Genomic DNA, 12840 nt, shown 5'->3' with positions numbered 1-12840 from the left:
TTTGTGAGCGCATTTATTTAGATTGCAAACTCCTTGTGTGATCTGTGTTTGCTTTCATAAAGAGTTGTGTGCATAGCGCGATAGAAAAGAACACACTTCCCTCTCGTTCCAGCATCTGATGATCACAGCTGGCAAGTTCACAGTCCAAATCGAGGAGAAGCTGCTCCTGAAACTTCTGAGTTTCTTTGGTTGTGATCAGTCAGAATCAGGTACGTTGTCAGGTCCACAGTCACACCTGCGGAGTCTGTAAATAAAGGAAATTAAAAGTGCTTGGAATTTTCCCTACATGGCGATGGAAAGCCTGAGATGAAAACATTTTGGCAGAATGCATCTCATCCACCCGCAATAATGTTTCTATGTTGGTTTCAGCCTGCTTTTGCTTTTTTTTTTTAGAAAAAATGCCATGCAGGGGCCTTAAATAATGTTTTCTAGACAGTAGTAGAAGTATTTCATACAAAACACATTGCAAATGTTGGAATATTTTGCAATGCAGTCCTGAAAAGGGGCATTAAAAATAAAGAAAATGCACATTTTAATATATTTTACTTAAAGATGATCTGATTTGGAGCAGGAGATTATTAGTGGGGTGTACCAAAAAGTACAGCAGTAAGCTGGGTTGGGATTCATAAGGCTGCATCCAACTAAGTCCTAGTCAGAGTAGGCCCCTTGAAATGAATAGACCTCAGATAGTCACTTCCATTAATTTATTTGGGTCTGCTCTGAGTAGGCCTAACCCTGGGTGCAACTCTCAGTTGTTTTTGCAGAAACTGTTGGTCGCAGAAACTGTTAACTTGTAAGCTCCCTGGATTTATGCCATTATTACTTTCGTTGTCCTCATTCATCATAATGGTAGCAAATTAGATGCCCCAGGTACTGTAGTAATAATGCCTGTGTCGTGTTGTTGAAACACAGAAGTTGAAAGTTACGATGAAAACCTTCACGAAAAGCCGGTTGATCAAGGTGGAGCACGGAAGCGATATTACTTTGAAAACCTCAAGATCAGTGTGCCGCAGATAAAGCTGAGTGTCTTCACTTCCAGCAAGCTCCCCTTGGACCTCAAGGTAAGGCTTCATGGGCCCATCCTTCCAGAGTGTTCTGCTGCATTGCATAATAAATTCTTGCAGGGTGATAGATAAGCAGTGGTCTGTAGGAGATCTGCAGTCTTCCTGAGAATCTCCTTGTATTTAGAAAGCCAGATTTCTAGTACCGAAGGCTGTGAAATAATATCTGCTGAAAGCGCAGAATCCAGGGAGAATTGGGTAGTAAAATGCACGCCTCTTCCCCCCTCCCCCCCCTTAACAACTGAGGATTGTCTTGCCAATTGTCTGGCTTGACGAATATTCGGTTGACAGCAATGGGCAGCCTCTAGGATGTTCACGTTCTCAATGTGTGTGACAATGTTAAGACTTGAACCTCCTGAAAAGGAAGCCTGTTGGAGGATCATCGGCAGAGACTTTGCTTTTTTTATTGGTCATTTGAAATCAAACTGAGTACAGCTTAAAATGAATGGGAGAAGCTACAGTATGTCCAAATAGTGATGTGGGACTCCACATCCAGGCCCAGCCATCTCCAACAACAACTGGAGGACCGCAGGCTCTTCGTGCCCCACACCCACTCGCCATCTCTGGCTTAAAGGAGGGAGCATTCATGGGAAAATGCTCTAATAGGAACTGTATAAATTCTGTGAAATTATATACAGTGGTACCTCAGGTTACAGACGCTTCAGATTACAGATGCTTCAGGTTACAGACTCCGCTAATGAAAAGCAATGCAGGATGAGGCCCAAAGACCCATCTAGCCCAGCTTATTGTTCTCACAGTGGCCAACCAGATGCCCATGGGAAGCCAGCACAAGGGGCCTGGGTGCAATAGCAGCCCTCGCAACCTGCAATTCTTAGCAAACGGTGTTCTGAGGCACATTCCCTCTTGACACTGGAGAGAGAGGGGGTCCCTTCTGGGTTAAGCCCCCAAAGAAACTCTGCACATCCTGCCATGGAACTGTTGCACATTATCCAAGTGAAACACTTTCTGGACCTACCAGCCTGGCCATTACCTTGTGGGAGCAGAGTGCGCCACAGCATGCTCTCTTGCAGCTTTGCTTTGTGTTGTGTGGGGAGAGCTGCACTGGGGTGTGAGCTGCTCTTCTCTTGCTTTCGTTCCTGTGCTTCTTTGTTGAAGAACTCCTGATAAGGTTCCAGGGAACCTGGATTTCCTGGGAACACAGTTTGAAAAAGATTGTTCTAAGTCAACAGACCTATTTTTAGCTTCCAGTTAACAAGGAGCCTCTACTTAATTAACAACAACAACAACAACAAAAAGCCACACATATTGTGGCATTCATTCTGAGCTCAAGTCTGGGGCAGGCCATGCAAACAAAAACACAGGGAGCATTAAACTGAACGGTGCTGGGGACTCTTTGGAAAGCAATGGCAGGGTTATTCTGTTTGCTGTCCTTACAGTCCAGAGAAGCCCACAGCTTTAGCGGCTGCTGCTGTCTGTCCCTCTCAGGAAACAGGACGGAAGTGGACTTAGGAACGGGGAAGAGGCTTGTTGCCTCTCAAGGAAGCTGCCTTTCGTTGTGCAGACCAAAAGCGAAAAAGCTCAGGGAAGGAAAACGGAATGAGATTTTCAAGATGTCCTTTCAGAGGTCCTTGTTTTTATTTTTAACAAGTGGAGCAGCAGAGAAAAGGCAGCCTCCACCTGGGCTTCAAATGCTAAAGCTCTGTCCATTCTTGTATTCTCTCTCTCGTTTTTCATAAGCTCAACCCCAAGGTGGTTGGGAGGTAAGAAAAGAAGATGAGGAGAAGCATGTGCCGAGTCATGCACTTTTAACACAAAACGCCTCTTGCAGTAATCCATAAGCAAAGCTGCCAGGTTTAGCTGAGAAGTGCCAGGATACGGAATTTAAAGGATTGATAGCCTTGAGGTCATATCTCACTGGAGATGTTCTGTTGGCCCTACCTATAGCAGATGGCAAGAGAGGGTATGGCAAATTGAATTGTCAGAACATCTGATTTACCACCGCAGAGTTGTCCAAGGTTTGGCCATAGGAGATATAGTATGGGTTTCTTCTATAACCAACAACAGCATATTAGACAAACCTCCAATGGCTCATGCACCATGGAGAGGGCAGTTGCCTCCCCCCTGAGGGTTTCTCCTTTTGCCTGGTCTAGACATGTTTCAGACTGTCCCTTTTGTTGTTGATGATGGTGATGATGACTTTTGATCTGATTTCATTTTGATGTAAATTCTGACCCATCTTGATTTCTTAATGTTGAAGATGGAGAAGATGTAAGCAATATTGTACTTCACTCAGTCACAGTTACGTTTTTCTCCCTTTGAATTGTTCATCCTATTGATTTTTGTTGCTGTTTCTTTAAAGTGTTAAGATGCTAATCTAGTTACTCTATTTGCTTTAGGCATTGAAAAGCACCCTGGGCTTCCCTCTGGTTAGGTTTGAAGATGCTGTGATCAACTTGGACCCCTTCACCAGAGTCCATCCCTACGAGACGAAAGAGTTCATCATTAACGATATCCTGAAGCACTTCCAAGAAGTGAGTTAATTTTGCACTAGAGGGCGCAGGGCCACACGAAGCCAGGCCTTCCTGCTAGGTAGTCCCTGCTGCATTGTGACATGGAACCTTCCTTCCTCACACAGGTTCACCAAAGCCCCAGTCCTCTAGCAGACTTGAGGGCTGCTAGCATTTGATGACTGCGATAGTGCAGATGTTCTGATATGTTTATAGCAAGGGTGGGCAGCCTTATGTCTGTTAAGTGGCCATGTTCTCTTTTGGGGACAATCTGTGTGTGCTCCCCTATCCGAACACCAACTGCTCGTGTGGTTGATCCAATATAGAGTAGATTGCACGGGCATCTTATTAAACCACCCCCATGTTTTCTTTCTGTCCCACTTAGTCTCCCCCTTTCCTTTGCTGGGTGTTCTCTCTTACTGTCTGTGTTGTAGCCCAAGTTACAAAGCAGCTTACTAACCCACATATAATCCCCCCTTTAGGGTTTTGACATGAACACTGGGGTGTCTCCAGCTCGCTCCTTCACTCTGACTGCTGTTTTAGCACCCATGATGAGATCAGAAGGCTGCATTTTGGTCTTCTCCAGCTCTGTGATTCAGATATAGAAGAGAGGAGGGGAAAGGGTCTTATTCCCCCCTCCCTTTATGGTCGCCCCTCCTTATGCAAAAGAGCCCCCTTTACCGAACATGATGACTTTGCCGTGAGCTCTGTTTCCAGTGACATTTCTGATGCCTTTTCCAGGAGCTGCTCAGCCAAGCGGCAAGGATCCTGAGCTCCGTGGACTTCCTTGGCAACCCAATGGGTCTCCTGAACGATGTTTCGGAAGGCGTTACCGGGCTGATAAAATACGGAAACGTCGGCGGCCTTATACGAAACGTTGCCCACGGTGTGTCAAACTCTGCTGCAAAGGTAGGGATACGAAAGATAAGGAGGCCCATTTGTTCCTCCTGCAGCTCTAGCAACCGCTGATGCCTCAGAGCAGGGGTCAGCAAACTAAGGCCCGCGGGCCGGATCAGCCCCAATTGTCTTCAGGATCTGGCCCGCGGACTGTCCATGGATCGGTGTGGGGATTCTGTTCATTCGGGCTGTGCCATTTTTTTCTGCACCATTCCATTTCCCCCCCTCTCCCGCACACACACCGTGGTGGCGCCTCCTCCTCCCTCCCTCCTCCTGGCTCCTCCCTGCCCTGCCTAGAGGAGGAAGGGGGCTGGGCTGAGCTGGCTGAGCGCCATTTTAAGCAGCCCCTCTCCGGAGCCAGCCCTTTTGCCCCAATCATCTTCCCTCCGCCGCCATCGCCCTGATGCTCCTGTGAGCCAGAGAACGGAGCGGACTAGCTTGCTCTGCCTACCTATGAGAAGCAGTGGCGGCGGTAGTGATGGTGGTGGCGGCGGCAGCCCCAGGGAAAGTAAGCGCAGCGGCTGGGGGTGGGGAGGAGGACTACTTGCACCCCTCGCCTCTTCTTCCAGCTCCACACCCACCCACCCCAGTGCTGCTCCTCCAGCCTGCCACAAGGTCTGAGGGACAATGGACCAGCCCGCGGCTAAAAAATTTTTGCTGACCCCTGCCTCAGAGCAACCTTCCCCTACCTGTTTCTCTCCAGGTATTCTCAAACAACACTGCTTGAAAGCACAATTATTTGTGTTACCAGGTGTGATTGTCCCAAAACATGGGTTGGCAAGATGGCTGACTTGAACCAGTGGGAAAACAGTCCATTTTAACATAGATAAAATCATCAGCCGATATCATGACAGATCATAGGGCATGTCTTTGTTTTCCCCTTCTGTTCCATACTGATGGACTGTTGACATTTAAACCCTTCCTATATAATAAGAGCTTTCATCCTTTGGAACTCCCTGCCTATTGACGCCACTCAATATTGTTTCAAACACATACTGAAAAGTTTTTATTTCAGCAAGCCCTGCCCAGAGATATGGGAATGTATCCAATTCTACTTAAGAGTAGACCCATTAAAATTAATGGGCCTGCCCTGATTATGAACAACTTTGGATGCAATCCATTGCACTATATTTAACATTAGTCCTACTTAGATCCATTGAAATGAATTGATGTAACTAATTTAGATCTGTTAATTTCAGTGTGTTAACTCTGAGTAGACATAGCGTTGGATAGAATTCATAGTTGAGTTGCATATATTGGTTTTTAAAGTTTAATTGATTTTATTTGTGATTATTTTATTTGTATTTGCTTTTTTTGTGGTTTTTGCAAACTTTGGCTGTGTTTTATTTGCAATTTGACTTCTCCATGGTTTTATCTTTGCCTCCCTTACAGTTCCTCATGCTGTCAAATGAGTTCTGCCCTGGGCAGAAGGATTGTCAGATCCCAAAACAGGCAGAATGATGTGCACACAGTATATCTATTTTAGACATTTATATACAACCCTACATCATTTGATTCTAGGGCAGTTTGCACTGAAACAACAACTTGTAAAAACAACAGTGAAAACATTACAGGCCAAAGTTCAAAGCCGGTTGATTTCATGACTTAGTGATGCATGCTCTATTTTTCAGGTCCTCATTTAGACATTGTGTTCTCCTGTTTTTACAGCCTCGGCACAATTGAGGCAACGTTTTCAGTGTGGGCTTTCCCCCCCCTGCTGAGATTTATGCATTTTTCTTCCCTAAGCAGCGAAGCCCCTTCAGAATCCATCTCGTGCATGCCTGTTTCGGATTATTCATTCCAGCCTACATTGAGTGCTGTGTGCTTTTGCATCTCGCAAAGGAATCTTTGAAAACTCGGCTCGGGTGTTGAGAAGAAATAATCCAGTCTCGCCACAAGGGAACCTAGCCAGACCAGTAAAAATCGTGGCCATTGGTTCTGCTCTTGTGCGCTGTCTGCAGGCAGAGTATGATTAATTAGGGTGTCTGCTCTCGCTGCAAACCCTTCCACCTGACACAGAGGAGCCAGACATTTTCACATCCTTCAATTCATTACATCAGTTCTGAGTCGTTGGTGGTTGAGGCAGCCAAAACCCATCTAGGGAAATTTGTATGTGTCTTACGCCCCCTCGGTTACCTGGTTCCTTTTCCTCCCCTTTCTTTTTTAAATAGCAGTTCAGAAGATTCAATAATGGCAGACCTTCCATATCCACGTACTTCTTAACGAGGCTGAACTTTAACGACCCCTTTAAAAGAAATAAAAAGTGCCTGCAAGAATTGCACGCACGCACACACAAAAATGCCTTATTTATGAGCTGTGTCTGGTTTTGCCATTGTATAGATTTTCTGTTTAATCACTGTTGATTATTCCAGTAATGGGTTTTCCATGTATCTCAGAGCGTGTACTGGGTGAATGACTTCTTTCAAGTGGAGAGGTTCTGTGTATTTAAGTTGGCACAGAAACTCAGGTTAATGGAAGTTCACTTCAGACCATTCTCTGCGGCATGATCCCTTGGAGAGTGGCTGTTTTTGTGTGTTAAGAAGGGCTTTGATCCTAAATATAGGGACCGGAGGGAATTTCCATTCCATCTGCCATGGCGGCTAAAAAAGAAAAAGAAAGAAACCCAACAGTCCTGTTTGAACTATTTGCATCAAATATCCTTCCCCCCCCTTTCATTTGGGTTTTTCCTTTTTTTCTTTTTTCTCCCTGAGGGTTGCAAATACCAAAAGCTAAAATTATTCCTCCCTTCAATGACTTCTTGGTAAGAGACGACAGTTGGTGGTGCAACTTTATAAGCAACAAGATGAATTCCTTTTAGTGATTCAATTCTGTCCTCCAGCTCGAAGCCTCGGTTTTATTGCAGTGTCTGCCAGCGTAAGGAGAGGGGTTGTTTTCCCCCCTGAAAGGTTGTCTTTCTGCGTCAGAAATATTACGGTCTGGTGGCTGGCTCTGTGTTGGAAATGGCTTCCAGTACTAGAGGCGCAGCGGATTATTTGCTGGCGGCTAAGGAGTCCCGTGCTTGCAGTCCATTCTGGAAATTACAGAAAAGCTGCCATGACTGGTGTGTAAATATACATGTGTGGGAACAGGGTGCCCAAAGAATCCCTGCAGAAGATGGGCTTTAAAACAGAGTACAAGCACAATGTTTGGGCAAGGTGATGGCAGCAAGCTTAGGCAGACTGGGGTGGTGTGTGTGTGTGTGTATGAGTCTGCAGCAGGGAAAGTATGGTCAAAGATAAAGAGAGAACAACAGGCAAGGGCAGAAAATGTACTTATGGAGCTGCGCATGTGCATGAAACTTCATTTCAGTAGGAACTGAGAGGTTTGAACAGTTGGGAATGCCACAACCTACATGTTCAGAGTGGTTCTCAAATGCCTTGGTACTTGTACGTTTTGGCTCCCAAACGCCGCAAACCCGGAAGTGAGTATTCTGGTTTGCGAATGTTTTTTTTGGAAGCCGAACGTCCAACACAGCTTCCGCAGCTTTCGATCAAGTGCAGAAAGCTCTGCAGCCAATCAGAAGCCACACCTTGGTTTTTGGAAGTCGAACAGACTTCTGGAACGAATTGCGTTCAAGAACCAAGATGCGACTGTATATTAATCAAAAACAAAAAACTAGAGCACCAGACATACACCTATCTAGGTAAAGCAACTACTTTATAAGTTGAAGTTACTGGGAATGAAGGAAAACACAAAATACGGAGTGCGTTGTCTGCATTTTCATGATAATCTCAGATATAGAAAATGACTTTTATGAAGGCACTGGTAGGTGCCATTTGGGGCTTGGGTGCCCTTGATACGGGTGGGGTGGGGTGGGGTGGATGATAGGATGCAGTTCTTAAGCAACTTATTAAGGCAGATCTTGATTCCCTCTGTGACTGGTTTGCTTTCCCTTTTCACAAGATGACTATGTAGTGAAAGCTCCTTTCTGCTTTGGTGTGTCAGCCCAACACCTCTCAAGAGATAATGCTTGGCTTTTTGAAACGACACTTTCCCCAGCTTGCTGCAGGGAATGATCCTCTGGTGTGACTTCTGAGACAGTGCTTTTGCTGCAGCCATTTTCATGGGGATTGAAAATCAGTCTCTTACTTGTTTATTTTTATTGTCATTTATTGCATGTATAGACTGCCTTTCTGCCAAGGCACGTGATGTGGTTTGTCCTAATGGTGCAGCTGGCAAGTTACTGGCATGTTAATTCTTTTTAGCTGAAACTTCCAAGACAGATTTCTCTCTAAACTTGTGAGGGTTGTGTGTATGCACCTCTTTCGGATGTGTAAGCTTTGTCTTATCTCTCTTATCTTAGTATCTCCTGTAAATCCAATACAGTGGTGCCCCGCAAGACGAATGCCTCGCAAGACGAAAAACCCGCTAGACGAAAGGGTTTTCCGTTGCGGAGGCGCTTCGCAAGACGAATTTCCCTATGGGCTTGCTTCGCAAGACGAAAACGTCTTGCGAGTCTCGCCATTTCCCCCCCGCTTTTCCCCCCTTTTTCAAAGCCGCTAAGCCGTTAATAGCCTTTTAACAGCTTAGCTGCTAAGCCTTTAATAGCCGCTAAGCCACTAAATCGCTAATAGCGCTAATCCGCTTAGCCGCTAATGGGGTTGCTTCGCAAGACGAAAAAACCGCTAGACGAAGAGAATCGCGGAACGGATTCTTTTCGTCTTGCGAGGCACCACTGTATGGCAGATTACAGCAAAATACAGTGGTACCTCTGGTTAAGAACTTAATTCATTCTGGAGGCCCGTTCTTAACCTGAAACTGTTCTTAACCTGAGGTACCACTTTAGCTAATGGGGCCTCCCGCCTCTGCCGCACAATTTCTGTTCTCATCCTGAAGCAAAGTTCTTAACCTGAGGTACTATTTCTGGGTTAGCAGAGTCTGTAACCTGAAGTGTCTGTAACCCAAGGTACCACTGTATATACACTATATCTCCACTGAAGGGTTTTGTTCTGGACTGTACTAGAGAAATCGGCTTGCCACTTTTATTAAAGCAAATTGTTCTGGAGCATAAAGAAGTCTCTTTGGTACCTATCGGACAGTGTAATACTTCGAGAAACTAAAGTGAGTGGAGGAGCAGTCAAAGTTTACTTGCTGCACTAGGGCAATTAAAGGTTCTGAAGGCTATAAATATAAGCAACAGAGAAACCTCGCAACGAGAGCTCAGCTTTCATGTTAAAATTTGATGTTTTCTTTGGGAGTTTCAATTTCTGCTGAACCAGCTGCAGCTGTTGTTCCCCCCACCCCCACCCCCGGGTACCATCCTCTTGGTTGAGTTAGAAAGGAGTTAAAGACCAACATAAAGGCAAGGCAGGAAGAAAACATTTTCATCTGAAGTATGACAAAGTGATTAAAAGCTGGCAGAGCTGATGTTGTGACGTGCCCTCCCTCCAACATTGGGAGTGGTGACACCCGCTGTTTTGCAAAATATTCGCTGTGGAAATTCCAGGGGATTCTCGCAAGGTTTTGTTTTGTTTTGTTTAATTGGGCTCAGCCAGGCTATATAGTCAGTTTTTACATGTCTTAATCGAGGTGTTGGGACTGGGGAGACCCAGTTTCCTATCCCCACATAGCCATGAAGCTCACTGGGTGAAATTGGGCAAGTCATTATTCCGCAGGGGGGATTAGTGGTGGTACATATTATTCTGCCATCTTACAGAACCACCAACTTTATTACAGGATAAGCTGTTGTGGACCAGCAGCTCCTTCATCAGATCCGTTAAGTCCACTGTAGCCCGCAAAAGTTTATCCCATAATCAAGCTGTTAATCTTTAGGACAGCAGTAGCCAATGGGATCCCCTTCAAATGAATGTTGGACTACAACTCCTATCAGCCCCAGCCAGCATATCCAACAATCAGGGATGATGGGCGTCAGACCTTGTAGTCCATTGGCTAAAGGTACCATACGTAGGTCTCTTTGCTATCAATCTGCCTGGTACTTTCTGAAGGACAGGAGGACACTGTAGTACCTGATGCTTTGGACTACAACTCCCATCATCGCTGGCTGCTGGCTCATACCGGCTGATGGGATGTAATCCGAAGCATTTGGAGGGCAGCAGGTTGGCAAAGGCTGGTGTGAACTGCAGTAGGAGGCAGGAGACTGGATGGCTGGCACAGAAAAGGTCTCTTTGGGAAGGGGTCTCAAGAGAGCTAGAGATGGCATGATTGTGGTCTTCTGGGGGTGGGGAGAGATTTCCCAGACTTAAGAGACAGTAAAGGAGAAAGAGTGGAGTCTTAAGGAGCAGGAGGGATGATGGAGCGGGCAGCGTTTTGTTTCGTTGTGTGTCGAAGCAAGGAGCAACAGAGATGCAAGGCAAGGTTCAGGCGCAAGGATTAGACTGTGGGGAACACCAAGCTTGAAGTTGGTTTAGCAAGGGGCAAGCTGAAACAGAGCCCTTCTGTGCCAGTAGCAGCAGCAGCAGGTGCAGCACAGTTTTTTGCACAACGATGTTGTGTGGGGAGCCTCCGATCTTCCTGGGTCTTCTCCGGGGAAGTCTTCTGAGTCAGTGAATGGCAATGGTCTTGCCCTGCACATTCGCCCGAGAGTGCTTCTGGGGCTGGCCCTACGTGCTCCCCCTTCCCCCATTCTGCTCCTCACTCTCACCCCCTGCAGATGAGCATTCCGACTCCAGGGTTATGACAGGCAGTGCTAAAATAGCAAGAGGTAATTGACAGGGATATGTCACGGGATGTGAGGACAGAGAGATGGCAAGAGAGGCTGGGCAAGGTCTTGGAGAGCATTTAAGGTAAGAACAAAGAGTTTGTGCTACACCAAGGAATGAACAGGAAGTCGCTGTTCGTGTGGATTTCTTTCAACAGCTTGATCCCTGTACTAGCCTTTCAGTTTGAAGGCTGCTGTGTAACCCTTGTTTTGGTTTTAGCACCATCAGTGTGTCCAACAAGCAAAAGAATCCTTTTATTTGTGACTTCTGTCAGGGCTGAACAGAAGGTGCAGTTCTTGTTTTGAGCTGAATTCAGCATTGCTTGCTGAAGGCAATTATGTATGAGTGTTGAGCTGTGAGGTGGTACACGTTACATAATACACATTGTGCATTTTGGGGGAAACCATCCTCGCCCCCGTTTCCCCTCCTCCTGTGTAAATTTGCATGAATGATGACTTTGAACCCTGGCAAGGGAACGGCTTGATCTGGACGCACTGTCCCTAAGTCAGCATGCAGAAACAGACTGGCCAGTCTTTGGCAGACTACCTCCCCCAACCCCTCCGACCCTTTTAATATGGTCAGGTAATATCATACTCTGCAAACGCAGGGCAAATAATAGCTTACGAGGCAGCTTTCAGATTTTAAACGCTTGCTTGTGATCTTGTTTGTTAAAATGAAACGAGTTCAGTAGATTTGCATTGCTCACCTGACTCTTAGAGTAGTTGCCAGGCCAGGCATATCTTTGCACAGGGGACTAGCTCTCGTGTCCACTCCTTGTGAGTTCTTGCACTTCTGCACCGGATCCTCTTAACTATGGAACAATAGCTCAAGTCTTGCACAAATCAACGAAGGCAGCAGTGCTCCTCGTGTTACAGTTTTTCTTAAGCCAAATGAGCAGACAGTTGGGGGGGGGACAAAGTACTGTGCTACCCAGCTGCTTTCTGGAAAAGGGGTCCTCCTCTTTTACCATCTTCACCCCTAAAAGACACTCACATAGAAATGAAGGAGATAGTTGTTCTCTTGACCCATTCCTTCTCCTTTTGTGAACGCGCTGCAATCCTACAGGGAGTTAGAGCTCTGGGCAGATCCTTGACCATTAGCCATCATCTCAAGGGAAAATGTATCTTATAACAAAGGAGGTATGTGGCCGAACTCCTATATATAACAACAACAACATTCTGCGATCTGGACTCTGACCTGCGGGTATAGGGCAGTATATAAACTAAATAAGTAATAGGCAACAAAATTGGATTATGCAGAATACAGAAAACCAGGCAGTTGAAGTATGGCCATATCTAGCATTAAAGGTTATTATTACACGAAAGGGGATTCAAGTTACAAGAAAGGAGTTTCTGGCTAAACATCAGGAACAACTTTTGACAGTGGAACGGACTCCCAGTAGTGCCGGTGGACTCTCCTTCCTTGCAGGTTTTTAAGCAGAGGTTGGATGGCCACCTGTCATGTATAGCTTATGAAACAACAGCTAAACTTGCCAGGCAGCCCCACGGATTCCCCCAGGAGGAGTAGATGTGCTGAGTTTGAATGTAGATTGTCCTGTTTTGCCTCCTTGCCCAGCTGAGAGACATTCTGGGGAGGGGTGTGTGGCAGTGGTGTGTGGAGAGGGATCGGAAAACCTTTATTTCACCTTCCCAAGGCGACGTCCTCACACTTTGGGAGAAAGGGGATCAAAGGAAACAAAGCACAGAAGGATAAGCGAAAATCTGCCCCCGCTGCCCTTTCTGAAAACCAGATTGC

General features: G+C 46.0%; 1 protein-coding gene across 12 annotated transcripts in view; it reads left to right on the top strand.

Moving 5' to 3' along the window:
- VPS13D (vacuolar protein sorting 13 homolog D) overlaps nucleotides 1-12840 on the top strand; it is a 118223-nt gene that overhangs the window by 78399 nt on the left and 26984 nt on the right. For all 12 annotated transcript variants that reach the window (XM_053400552.1, XM_053400551.1, XM_053400554.1 and 9 more), the window contains 4 exons: nucleotides 113-209; nucleotides 913-1061; nucleotides 3419-3553; nucleotides 4271-4438. In XM_053400552.1, coding sequence (XP_053256527.1) covers nucleotides 113-209; nucleotides 913-1061; nucleotides 3419-3553; nucleotides 4271-4438 — 549 coding nt within the window. The remainder of the gene's footprint in view (nucleotides 1-112; nucleotides 210-912; nucleotides 1062-3418; nucleotides 3554-4270; nucleotides 4439-12840) is intronic.

Source organism: Podarcis raffonei, chromosome 8, assembly GCF_027172205.1.
Source record: "Podarcis raffonei isolate rPodRaf1 chromosome 8, rPodRaf1.pri, whole genome shotgun sequence".
NCBI classification, from domain to species: Eukaryota; Metazoa; Chordata; class Lepidosauria; order Squamata; family Lacertidae; genus Podarcis; species Podarcis raffonei.
The sequence above is the reverse complement of the archived record's forward strand: the minus strand, read 5'-3'. Positions and strand labels throughout refer to the sequence as shown.